General features: G+C 44.3%; 1 protein-coding gene across 4 annotated transcripts in view; it reads right to left on the reverse strand.

Moving 5' to 3' along the window:
- The window catches only part of DPF3 (D4, zinc and double PHD fingers, family 3), a 279,416-nt gene that overhangs the window by 134,221 nt on the left and 132,549 nt on the right, over positions 1-12,646 (reverse strand). For all 4 annotated transcript variants that reach the window (XR_001362031.1, XM_005865797.2, XM_014539307.1 and 1 more), the window contains exon 3: positions 1,520-1,627. Coding sequence is in view for 3 of the 4 variants with exons in the window: in XM_005865797.2 (XP_005865859.1) it covers positions 1,520-1,627 (108 nt within the window). In the remaining variant the exon portion in view is untranslated. The remainder of the gene's footprint in view (positions 1-1,519; positions 1,628-12,646) is intronic.

Below are 12,646 nucleotides of genomic sequence, written 5' to 3' on the forward strand. Positions count from 1 at the left end.
ATCCATCCTCGGGTGAGGATTAAAAAAATAAAATGCAGCTTCTGACCCAGCAGGTCTGGGGTGAAGCCCAAGATTCTTCATCTCTGCCAGGCTCCCGGGCGATGCCTGTGCTGGTCAAAACCATATGCTGAGTGTAGTTCTAGAACCACAGGGACCAAAATGGGCACCACTATCCCCTTGGGGCCAACTGAGCTCTGTATGTGGCTAGTGCACAATAAAAGGGACCGAAAGTGTAAAGTACACACAGGCATTCAAAAACAATACCCAAAAAAAAGGAAAATATCGCATTTATAATTTCTGTATGATGACATGCTGAAATGATCATGTTTTTTATATTTTGGGTGAAATAGAATCTATCAGTAAAATCAGCTGCACCTGTTTCTTTTTCCTGTTTCTAATACGGCCACTAGAAAATGTAAAATGCCCCCTGTGGCTGTGTGATACGTCTACTGGACTGTGCCACTCCCAGACACTTGGCTCTCCTACAACCCGTCGGGGGGCTGGGGGGTGGAACCACCTCAGTCATGACCCTTGAGTGTATGTGAGGGCCTGTAAATTGTGCAAGGCCGTTTGAGAGGTTGGATGAAGTGCATTGAAGAATATAGCCCCCTCCCTCCCACCCCTAGCAAATAGAACTTGTACACAGGCAATGCCTAGGTTGAAGCAAACAGTGAAAGCAGGCCTAACCATGGAACTGCGAGTGAAAACATTCTGAACAACTTTAAGTCGAGATTTTGCAGAGAAAACACAACCTAAGAGGTCCGGGTGAAAAGGCGGGGGTGAGGCTGCGTCTGCATGGCTTTGGTGACAGGGGGACGAAACGTGTCCGTTCTGCATTTGCTCTACCTGACAGCACAGTTCTCACCACCCTGAGTCACATTCCAGCCCCAGCACCCTCCAAAACCAGAGGTTCCTGAAAGCGAAGTCCCAGGGCAATCACTTGGCCTTGCTGCAAGCAGACACAGGTCTGAAGATGGTATAAGAAAAGGTCAGTAAGCAGGCAGGAATACCAACCCATTCCTTCTGCAGGTCACAAAGCAATCAGCATCACCTAAAGGCTAATTATTCAAACTCTTCCAATTCCATGTCCAAGATGGTTCCATCTGAGTGAATGGCCCTTTCATGTAAGATGCTCCAAAAGTTCATCCACAGTGAGGGTGGGAAAGGGTACACAACACACCCTCCTCCTTAGGAACACACGGTTTCTTTACCTGAAGCCACAGGAAGGTATTACCCGACCCTAAGAGCCGCAGCTCCTCCTGCTCTGTGGGACCGTGATTCATCCCAGGCCCGTTCCCACCCTGCGCCTGCACCAGACACCAGAGGGGAGGGAAGCTCTGATGGACACATGGACAAGTTGATATGAGAGCAGGCACACCTTTCAACATCATGTGGGCACGTTCGCGCTCCTGAAAACTCCGCATTACAGACAAAGGAGCAAAGCCACCTTGTCCTGGGCCAGCACAGTGCTCCCCACCTCTCCCATCACGGGCCCACCCAAGCTCCAGACAATACTGACCAGGTTTTATTTCCAGCAGCCGCAGCTTCGGATCCTCAGGAGGGTGCAATCTTCTCTTCTTTCGCCAGCAGCGCGCGGGGTATGTGTACAGCTGGCCCGGAGCAAGGCCTGTGGACAGAGACAGTGTAAAGATTAAAGGCTCCAGACTGGAAGGGGCCTAGGAAACCACGCTGTCTAACCCTCTCACTCACAGGGAAAGAAGCCCAGAGTGGTGAAGTGACCTGTCAAGGTCACACAGCTGATAGATGGTAGAACCTAGGTCATCTGACCCCAAAACCCTTGCTCTGTCTACTCCACCGTGCTGTCTCCGTGAGCCCAGGCCAAAAAGAGCCATCACTGTTACCAAAACCAGTTCTATTTTCCTGGCCTGGGGAGAAGGTCAGAGGGACCTGTGGACCTATGGACCACAAGAGGGACCTTTCCAGATTCATAGTCACCAGTGTTTCCAAAGCAACAGATCTCAGCTACTGCCCATCCACTAGCCCTCTGCGCAAGTCAAGCAAGTTCCCTTCAAGGTGGAGCAGAAGTCAATCTGCCTATCAATGGTCAGCCCAGATTAGAAAACATTGCAAGGAAACAGGATCAAGGAGCCAGACCTCCTACCTACTGGCTTCCTCCACCCAGTTAGCTGCTGGCAGCTCGCTGAAGCCAAAGGGAGCCTTGTGCAGCCTCCATAAGAATATAGGCCTGCTCTGGTGACCACGATGCCTAGAAAACCAGCAAACCTATATTTCCCCACCTACCTGCCTGGGCCCGACAGAACAAAATGGGCAGGGGTCCTATGGCTGGGCTTATGCACCCATTGTCTCCCAACAAGATTCTCCACTTTAATTGGCCTTTGGCACCAAAGTCCCACACCAGCATCACCTGTCATGCCAAGTAACCCATGAGGAGCCTTCTTGCTCATTAGGCAACACTCTTATGGCTCCTGTGACACATAGTGTGGCAGCCAGAAGCCTTGGAGGACCATGGACTCCCCACACTAGACCATGGTCTCTTCCCAGAGAAAAGAGCAAGGGGTAGAGGCTGAGGGGTGAGGGAGAAGGGCTTGAGACTGGTTAGGTGATCTGCAGACTAAAAAGACTACCTGATGCACCCCAAAATAAACCAGCCAACTAACCCACCCCTGCTAGAATGCAAAGACTGGCAAGCAAAGGGCCTTGGTCTTGTTCCTCTCAGAATCCCCAGAACCAGAACTGAACCTGACACACTGAACAATCAAACTAAATATTTGCTGAATGAATTAATGAACGAATATGTTCCAGCTTCACTTTAATTGGGGTCACAATTCAGTCCTCTGTAGATAAATATGGCACATGACAACTGTTAGATGCAGGCAACTTCACATGAGAGGGTTCCTTCCTAAATCTAGAGCCATGGGGTTCAGACATCAGGACTACATCCCCATGTGTCTGCCATTTGGGGGCCTTTAAAAGTTAAGCGGGCCTGGCTGATGGCTCAGTTGGTTGAGCGTCGTCCTGTGCACCGAAAGGTTGCCAGTTCAATTCCCAGTCAGGGCACACACCTGGGTTGAGAGTTCAGTCCCCAGTCAGGCACATATGGAAACAATGGATGTTCCTCTCTCACATCTAAGTGTCTCTCTCTCTCTCTCTCTCTCTCTCTCAGCATGTCCTCAGGTGAGGATTTGGAGAAAAAAAATGTTAAGATGGACACTGGCTCCACTTTTTGCCCTTTGCAGGAAAAAACATAAAAGTCAATAGAAATGTCTGCTATATACCCATTTATTCATTTTTCATTTTTACTAGTCATCACTACCCGTTTTTTGGTTTGGGTTCAAATCAGAGGCACCTATTCCAGCACTAAAGGAACCAAATTTTTCAAATTCTCTTTATGAGCTAAGTTTTACTTTTAATCACAAAGCTGCTCCCACGGGTTGCATGGCTATGAACGAGTTGGAGGTCCCTAACCCTCCCCCTTTTGATTCTTAGAAACCATTAAGGTGATGGAGCCTGGTGTTATGAGCTAAGGGCTTGTCATGTACAAGAGTCATCCTAATACTTAATACGTGATTTTGTTGATAACTTCACGGCCTCTGCACAGGAGTATCCTGAAGTTCTGAGCTCCCTGCACTCTGGAAACCAGACCTGTGCCAATGTATAGATGACCAAATTAATCAGATAAAGTAAGATTGTTCTACTTCCCCTGGAGGTCCATTTTGGACCACTCTTTGAGGGAGGGCATCACTGGGGAATAATTTGATGTTTCTGGTGTGGTTTGGTCCCGGACCATATCATCTCTGACTCTAATTCCTGAATGCGCATACTAATTCTTGGTCCCTTACAAGAGTTTTGGCCACCTCTTGGGCTGGTGTATCCAGTGAAGGCCAAGCACATGGGCTGACCTGCTACTCCCTGTTCCAGAACTAGTCCCACCAATGCCCACTCCTCTTCGGTCAGAAGCTCTTAATCCAAACTAAAATCAAAGTCACCTGAAGAACTTCTTAATAACACCAATAGCCAAAATTCATGCCAGACCTACCCAATCCAAATGTAGGTAGGTGGGGAGATTGGGCAATTTACTTTTTTTAAAACCTTATAGATGGTTCCAATGTCTGAGCGAGAACCTCTGGATGTCTAAGCATCATCTAGTTACTGCCTAGATGTTCTCCCTGAGGTACTAAGACTGGTTGAATGACCTTCTCTGTTGGATCCCAACATTCCCCGTGTTTCCCCCAAGGTATTGTCATTCATTGCCTGCTTACTGGACTGTCTCCCCTACTAGTTTTATAAGATTTAGGATGGCAGGAACTATGTCCATTTGGAGTATCCCCAGTGCTTTGCACAGTGCCTGGCAGGTACTTCAAGAAATACCAAATAAGTTCAACCAGAAATGAACCAGACTCAGAAATACAGAAAGTGAATGACCATTGCCCCTGCTGTTCCTGACTCCAGGAGACTCATTTACCCACAACCAAACTATCCAAAAGGGACCCCAGGAGGTGGGTTCAGAATTGAACCCGACCCACCCCAGCATGGTAGTCTCTGTACCTTAGACTCTTTCTCTCCCACAGGCTGTTTCATGGTATTTCCAACCTGACCAAAAACATACTAGCGAGAAGGAACTGGTCCAGACCAATACTTTCAAAAGGTCTAAGTGACAAGAGGTCAAAATTGTCAACATTTTTCCAGAGCCTATGCCCTCCTTGAGAATGTGGTCACTGCACTTTTTGGTCAGCAGCAACAGGCAGCCCCAGACCACTCAGCTTGTAGCTGCAGGCCCACTCGCCTGGGAGAGTCTATTTTAGTAAGTAGTTTGAATGTCCAGAAGAGGGGACACTTTTTATTTAATTCTCTCACTTTCCCTGATGGGTTGGAGAAGCTCCGCAGCGCAGAGAAGAGCACATGAGTCCGTGCACCGTCATTCCCTGTCACCTTGAGAAATGTCACACTTCTCTGAGACTGCCTGCTCACCTGTAAGGTAAGGCTGTTAATAGCACCTACCTTATAAGGACTGTCATGGGGATTAGCTTATATTCAAGAAGCAGCTCTTTATCATCATGAAGCCTTGTACAAATGTCAGTAATTATTATGAGTTAGCTGACTTAAACGAGTCTGGACTCCACGCCCACGTGACATGAGAAGGCCTCGCACCCGCATGGCCAGGCTGCTCTTTGCTTCTGTAGCCACAAGAATGGAAACAGGCCTCCCTTAAGGTCCTTTTTGACTCCACCTCATCTCAACAGGCCTATAGCCCCAACAATTCTCTGGGGGCTCCTGTCCCCCTTCCTCACCCTCCTCCTTAGGCTGACAGGCACCAGGGTGCCTTTATAGGGTCAATGCATTCAGCTCTGGAGTTGCACTTAGAAAGGGATGAACAGAGCCCCGTGAGAGTTATGTTGTTTATCTCATTAGAACAGGAGGCACATAACTCAGAGCCCATGTGTGTGGTAGGTGGAGGAAGGAGGAGGGGAAGGCAAAAGGAGGGTGGAGTCACTGCTGCAGCCTGGGAAATTAAGCTGAAGGAGTCAGCCTGAGGCTGGGGGGGTGGGATATGGAGGAGAGAAAAGGGAGACTAGAGGGCAGATCAGTCCTCCCTGGGAACCAAGGCCCTCCATCCCACTAAGTAAAATGCTTTCCTGTTACTTTTAGGTGCAATGACAGTTACAACACTCATTCGTGTGCAAGCATCTCACACATACACACACACAGGAACTCACACACTTGCTGGAGGGGTTGGGGAGTACTGGCTCCATAGAAAAATTTAGCAGGATGGACGATGCCTCTATGATCAACAGAGTCAGACAAATTGCTTGCTACCAGCATTGCCCAAGTTCAGCAGGTGGATACTTAGTGTCAGGAGCATCTTTGAAAGCATGAACTATTAAGAACTCAGAAGATGAAGTGGGATAGAAAAGGGAAGAAAGGATGATATGGGATACGAACAGAATTTTAAAAGATGAACTGTAATAATTTCCTTTACTCCCACCCAAAGCGGAGCGGTGACAGTTCAAGCCCACCCAGAAAAGGGCTCTCCCTGCAGCACCTCCCAGGCAGTGGTTCTCAACCTTCCTAATGCCGCGACCCTTGAATACAGATCCTCATGTTGTGGTGACCCCCAACCATAAAATTACTTTCGTTGCTACTTCATAACTGTAATTTTGCTACTGTTATGAATCGTAATGTAAATATCTGATATGCAGGATGTATTTTCATTGTTCGCGACCCACAGGTTGAGAACCACTGTCCCAGAGGTTAAACCCACAGCTGCTAGTGAACCCTCCTTGCCATGGAAAACTCATTACTTCACAGAACAGACTTACCACAGTGGGCCGATTCTTACTATGATAGAGTTTTGCCCTGCTAGTCTTTTGAAGCAAAATCTGCCTTCCTGTAACTTATGCCAATTTGTTCACCTTCTGTCCCAAAAGTGGACAGGTGTCATCTGCATCCCATCCAACCCATCCGCCCACTAGGGTATGAAGGAGAGCTAACTGAGAGTCCAAGGAACTAGAGGGAAACAGGAGTTGGAGGAAAGAGGCAGTGACTACACCTGCCCATGAGCCAGAAGTTCTTCACCAAGACGGGCATCACAACTGCATCAGTAGTTATTGTGAAGGGCAGGGGCCTGGGCCCCAGCCCAATCCTACTGAACCACAAGATCAGAGGGTCATTAGCTGTAGTTTGAAAAACTCCCACATAAGGAACTTTGCACTAGATCAAATCATACTCATATTTATATTCCCAGGGCCCAGCATATAATAGGTGCTCTGTTAATGTTAGTGATTGAAAATGTCAACTTGGGCCAACTCCACAGAGCTGGAGGGATGAGTACCAAGCCCCCGGCAGAGCTTGAGGAGTGGGAAAGATGTATTTCACAAGTTCTTACACCCGTGTCATCTCCTGGTGCTCTGCCCTCTTCTCTTGGCTTATTTAAGAGCTGCCCTGACTTCATGGGCTACCTCTTCAGCGAAGCACTCCGGAACCATCTCAGGCCATCGGTGCCTCTTCTCCTCCCTGAAAGTCTAGAGTCCTGGGCACTTGGCACCACACCTCGGCACCCAGCATGGCTGCCTATTTGGCTCACCAACAATCCCCTTCCTGCTTCCTCTCCCATTCTTCTCTACGACTCCTCTCTCTCTAAGAGTCAGTCCCAGTCTCCTATGTGCCAAGACTGCCCTGGCAAGGTAGACCTCAAATCCAAAATGCTGCCTACCTTTCCTCTGGCCCAGGGTTCCCAGGCCCCTCACTGGTCCCTCCACACTCAAAAGCTGGCACAGTAACAATAGCTAACATTTACTGAGCTCTTCCTCTGTCATAGGCTAGCACCCCACACTCACTGTTATCTCATCGTGACAACAACCCTATGAGACATTTAGAGATTGAGGAGAGTAAGGCTAACAGTGATTGAATAACTGGCTCGGGGTCATACGCTCATAAGGGTGGTCTAGACCACAGCCCATACTCAAAACCTCTCCACTACCTTATCTAACTCCCCACTGAGCCACCCCATTGCTGGTTCACACACAGCAAGCTTGAAACCCAGAGTCCTACCCTCGACCATAAGCAGCTCCCCTACCAGAGTGATCAGGAAAAGAACACCCAGCCTACCCGCCCATCAAACCACTTCTTGTGGAATTCATTTCTCCTTTCCTACCCCATCACCAACTAAAACTGCTCAAGGAGAAATGCGTCCTGGTGATGTAAAAGCACTGTGGGAAGGCATATAAAATGTGTGGAGAATCAAATAAACCACGAGGGCATACTTTTTAAATTCATTGGGAGAATTATTTTAAGAATAGTAGGATTATGTCCAGCCGGTGTGGCTCAGTGGTTGAGTGTCGACCCTAAATTCACTGGGAGAATTATTTTAAGAATAGAATTATGCCCAGCCGGTGTGGCTCAGTGGTGAGTGTTGACCTATGAACCAGGAGGTCACAGTTCAATTCTCAGTCAGGGCACATGCCCGAGTTATGGGCTTGATCACCAGTGGGGAGCATGCAGGAAGCAGGTGATTTATGATTCTCTCTCATCATAGATGTTTCTATCTCCCTCTCCCTCTCCTTTCCTCTCTGAAATCAATAAAAAAATATTTTTTAAAAAAGAATAGTAGGATATAATGTGAAGATGGAATTTAAAAGTTTTTGTGGCTGGCGCTTACCTAATACAAAAATTGCCTCTCCAACATCCCAGACAAGAGGCTCCACCTCAGCCTCTATTTCAAAAATTCTAGCTTTCACCCTTTCATGAAGCATTCTATTGTACCTTAAATATTGTTCCGTTAGGAATATGCCTACCAATCTCATCCACCACTGGTAAGAATGCAAAATGGCACAACCCTATTAAGGAGAATTTGGCATATATAGCAAAACTGTGTATGCATTTGCCCTTTGACCCAGCAATTCCATTTCTAGGAATATATATCACAGATTCACATTCAAAAATACAAAAATGTGTGTTCACTGTAGTATTTTCAATACTAGAAAATGACTGGAAACAACCCAATCAACCCAATGTCCATCTATGGGGACTTGGTTGAATAAACAACTGTATATTCACACAAAGGACTACTATGAAGCTGTTGTGAAACAGAAAAAAAAAGAAGTGAGAGGGGGGTGGAGAGGGAAGTATACACTGCTATGGAATATACTCTTAAGTGAACACAGCAAGGTGGAAAATATGTGCTTAATATACTATCATTTATTTAACAGATGGGGATACACACACATAAATATGTTGTATGTTTGCATAGTTTTTAATGTAAAGGTAAACAAAAAACTAAAAATAAAAAGTTACTTAAAAAGAGAGCACAGCAGCCCAGCTGGCGTGGCTCAGTGGTTGAGTGTCGACCTATGAACCAGGAGGCCCCAGGTTCAATTCCCAGTCAGGGCATATGCCCGGGTTGTAGGCTCAATCCCCAGTGTGGGGCATGCAGGAGGCAGCCTATCAATAATTCTCTCTCATCATTGATGTTTCTATCTCTCTCTATCCCTCTCCCTTCTTCTCTGAAATCAATAAAAATATACATAAAAAAAGAGAACACAGCAAAAATATAGTGTCAAGAAAAAGAGAACATTACCTATAGAGGGAAAAAACAAGGTAAAAGAATAGAGATAGACTTTCTCTCAATATACTATGCTTTATAGATTTGTTTTAGAACCATGTAAATATTTTATATGGTTACAAAATAGTACTATCCTATATAATAAAAGCCTAATATGCTAAGTGTCCGGTCAGCCATTCAACCAATCAAAGTGTAATATGCTAATGATATGCTAAGGCTGCTCAACTGCTCGTTATGATGTGCACTGACCACCAGGGGGCAGACAGTTGACCAGTCGACTAGTCGCTATGACATGCACTGACCACCAAGAGGAAGACGCTCAGACTGGTAGGTTAGCTTGCTGCTAGGGTCCAGCCAATCGTGACGGAGCAAGACTGGCTGGACATACCCTGGAGCCCTCCCGCAGTCCCTCCCCAGCTGGCCAACCTCCCGTGTCCCTCCCCAGCCCTGATCATGCACCTGTGGGGTCCCTCGGCCTGGCCTGTGTCCTCTCGCAATCCAGGCTGAAGGGTCCTCCTCCCCGAGTGCACGAATTTCGTGCACCAGTCCTCTAGTATTAAAATAAAAAAGGAAACATCTACTTCTAGCTAAGATGGAGTATCAAGGGCTAGATTTACCCTCCACCTGAAATAGAAGGGGAAAAAAGGAAACAAAAGTTTTTAAGATACTGGACATTAGGCAATGAAGGACAAAGATCCCCAAGACACTGGAAACAAACAAGATGGACCCCATTACTGCCCCGATTATAACACAAGGGGGAGGAACACAGGTGGAGCCCAGCAGTTGCACAGAGAGAGCTGTTGAGATCCACAGCGTTCCCTTTGTGTATTCAGCTCAGTATTGATCAGTGCATGGTTGTGAAGAAACTACTCAATTCTGAGGAAAGAACCTTCTGGTAAGAATTGAAGTAACAGTGCTTAGTGTGTACGGGGGCAGGATACAGTCTGTTCCTACCAGCCAGTTGCAAAAACCTCATGATTCACAGATTACTGGGCAGAGTACCGAGAAGGGTCTTGCCTCACTAATGGAGAATAATTAGCCCTAAACTAGGCACTGCTCTAGCTCTACCTAAGAAATCTTAAAAGCAAGACAAAAAAGTATCAAACATTTTCTAAGTAACTTAACTGTCCCAAAACAAAGCTCCAAGACACTTACAGGAATACAATACAATACACCCAGCAAGGTAAAATTCACAATGTCTGGCATCCAATCCAAAATTACAGGCATGTAAAGAAGGTGGAACATATGATCTATAATGAGGAAAAAAATCAATTGAAATGTACACAAAACTGAAATTGATGTTAGAACTAGCAGCAATAACTTTAAAAGTTATTATTTTTTCCATGTGTTCAAAAGTTTAGAAAAAACAGGATTGTTTAAAACACTTAAACTTATCTTCTAGAAATGAAAATACAATGTGTGAGATATAAAACATACTGGAAGGGGTTAATGTCAGTTTAGATATTGCCAAATAAAAGATCAGTACACTTGAAAACACAGCAATAGAAACTATCCAAAGTAAAACCCATAGGAAAAGAGAGTATTTTAAAAAGAAGAACAGCATAGTGAGCTGTGGGACAACTTAAAACAGTCTAATATATGTATGGTTTCCAAAGGGGGAGGAATAAAAATATGTGTATAAGTAATGGCTGGAAATTTTCAAAATTTGATAAAAACTATAAACGTACAGATCCAAGCTCAACCAAACTAAGCACAAGAAACATGAAGAAAACTATAACGAGGCATATTATAATAAAAACTGCCCAAAAACACTAATAAAGAGAAAATATTAAAAGCAGAAAAAGGATCCATATATTATATAGAGAAGAACAAAAATTTGGATTTCTCATCAGAAACAATGCAAGCAAGAAAACAGTGGTTCACTCACCATCACTACAATACTGAAAAGCATCTGTCAACCTAGATTCTATACCCAGCAAAAAATCTTTCAAAAACCTAAGACAAACTAAAGATATTTTCAGACATACAAAAGTTGAAAGAATTATCAGCAGACCAACACTACAAAAAATGTTAAAGGAAGTTTTTCACACAGAAAGAAAGTGATACCAGATCTAAATATGGACCGACACAAAGAAATGATGAGAATCAGAAATGGTTAGTACTACATGAGCAATTATATAAGATGTTTTTCTTATTATTTAGAACTTTTTAAAAGATTATTGACTAAACAAAAATAAAGACAATTGTAATATGAGGTTTAATGCCATGTGTAAAAATAAAATAGATGACAACAATTACACAAAGGTCAACAAGGGAAAAATAAAAATACACTTACTAGTACTTGTGTTAGTTTCCTATTGCTGCTGTAATAAACTGCCACAAACTGAGAGGCTTAAAACAATACCAATTTGTTATCCTAGAAGCCAGAAATCCAATTCAGTCTCACTGAACTACAGGTATCAGCAGGATTGCATTCCTTTTGTAGTGTCTGGGAGAAAATCTATTTCCTTCCCTAGTCTGGGTTCCAGAAACCACCTACATTCTTGGTTTGTGGCCCCTTCCTCTGTTACATCACTTCAACTTCTGCTTCTATTGTCACATCTTCTGCTCTGACTCTGACCCTCCTGCCCCCTCTTATAAAGACACTTATGATTACATCTGAATAATGTATAATAATCTCCCCGTCTCAAAGTCCTTTTTGCCATGTAAGTGAACATATTCCTAAATTCCCAGGATTAAGATGTAGACATCCTTAGGGGATGGGGGCAGCCAGGGAGAGGTCAATGGGGGAAAAAAGAGACTTACTTTAAACAACTGTTTACTTTAAACAATAAAGAACTTAAATTTAAAAAAAAAAAGATGTAGACATCTTTGGGGTAGGAGAGCATTATTCTGTTTACCACCATAAGATTACTAGTATAGAGTATTTATTAGTAAAATATCACTTGAAGGTAAACTGTAATTAAAGATACATACTATAATCATTAAGCAATCACTAAAACAGCAAAACAGTTATAGTTAATAAGCCAGAGGAAATGAGATAGAAATCATAAAAATTATATTATTCTGCACAAAAGAAGAAAATGAGGAAAAAGGGAACAAACAGATTGATAAATGGGAAATAGCAAAATGATGGATTTAAATCTAACTATACCAAAAATCACATTAAGTGTAAATGGACTAAAGACCAATTTAAAAAGCATATTAATTCCAGGCCAGTGTTGCTCAGTGGTTGAGCATCAATCTATGAACTGGGAGCTCATGGGTCGACTCAATTCGTAGGGGGCATGCAGAAGGCAGCCAATCAATAATCCTCTCTCATCATTGATGTTTCTATCTCTCTCCCTCTCTCCCTTCCTCCTTGAAATCAATAAAAATATTTTTTTAATTTTAAAAGCATATTATCACACTACATTTAAAAAGCAAGACATGCTCTAGCCAGTCTAGTTCAGTGGATAGAACATCGGCCTGCAGACTGAAGGGTCCCATGTTCAATTTCGGTCCTGGGCATGTACCTCAGTTGCAGGCTCAATCCCTGGCCCTAGTCGGGGCACATGCAGGAGGCAACCAATCAAAGTGTTTCTCTCACATTGATATTTCTCTTTGTCTTTCCCTCTCTTCCACTCTCTCTAAAAATCAATAGAA

This window comes from Myotis brandtii, unplaced genomic scaffold, assembly GCF_000412655.1.
Source record: "Myotis brandtii unplaced genomic scaffold, ASM41265v1 scaffold213, whole genome shotgun sequence".
Taxonomy (NCBI): Eukaryota; Metazoa; Chordata; class Mammalia; order Chiroptera; family Vespertilionidae; genus Myotis; species Myotis brandtii.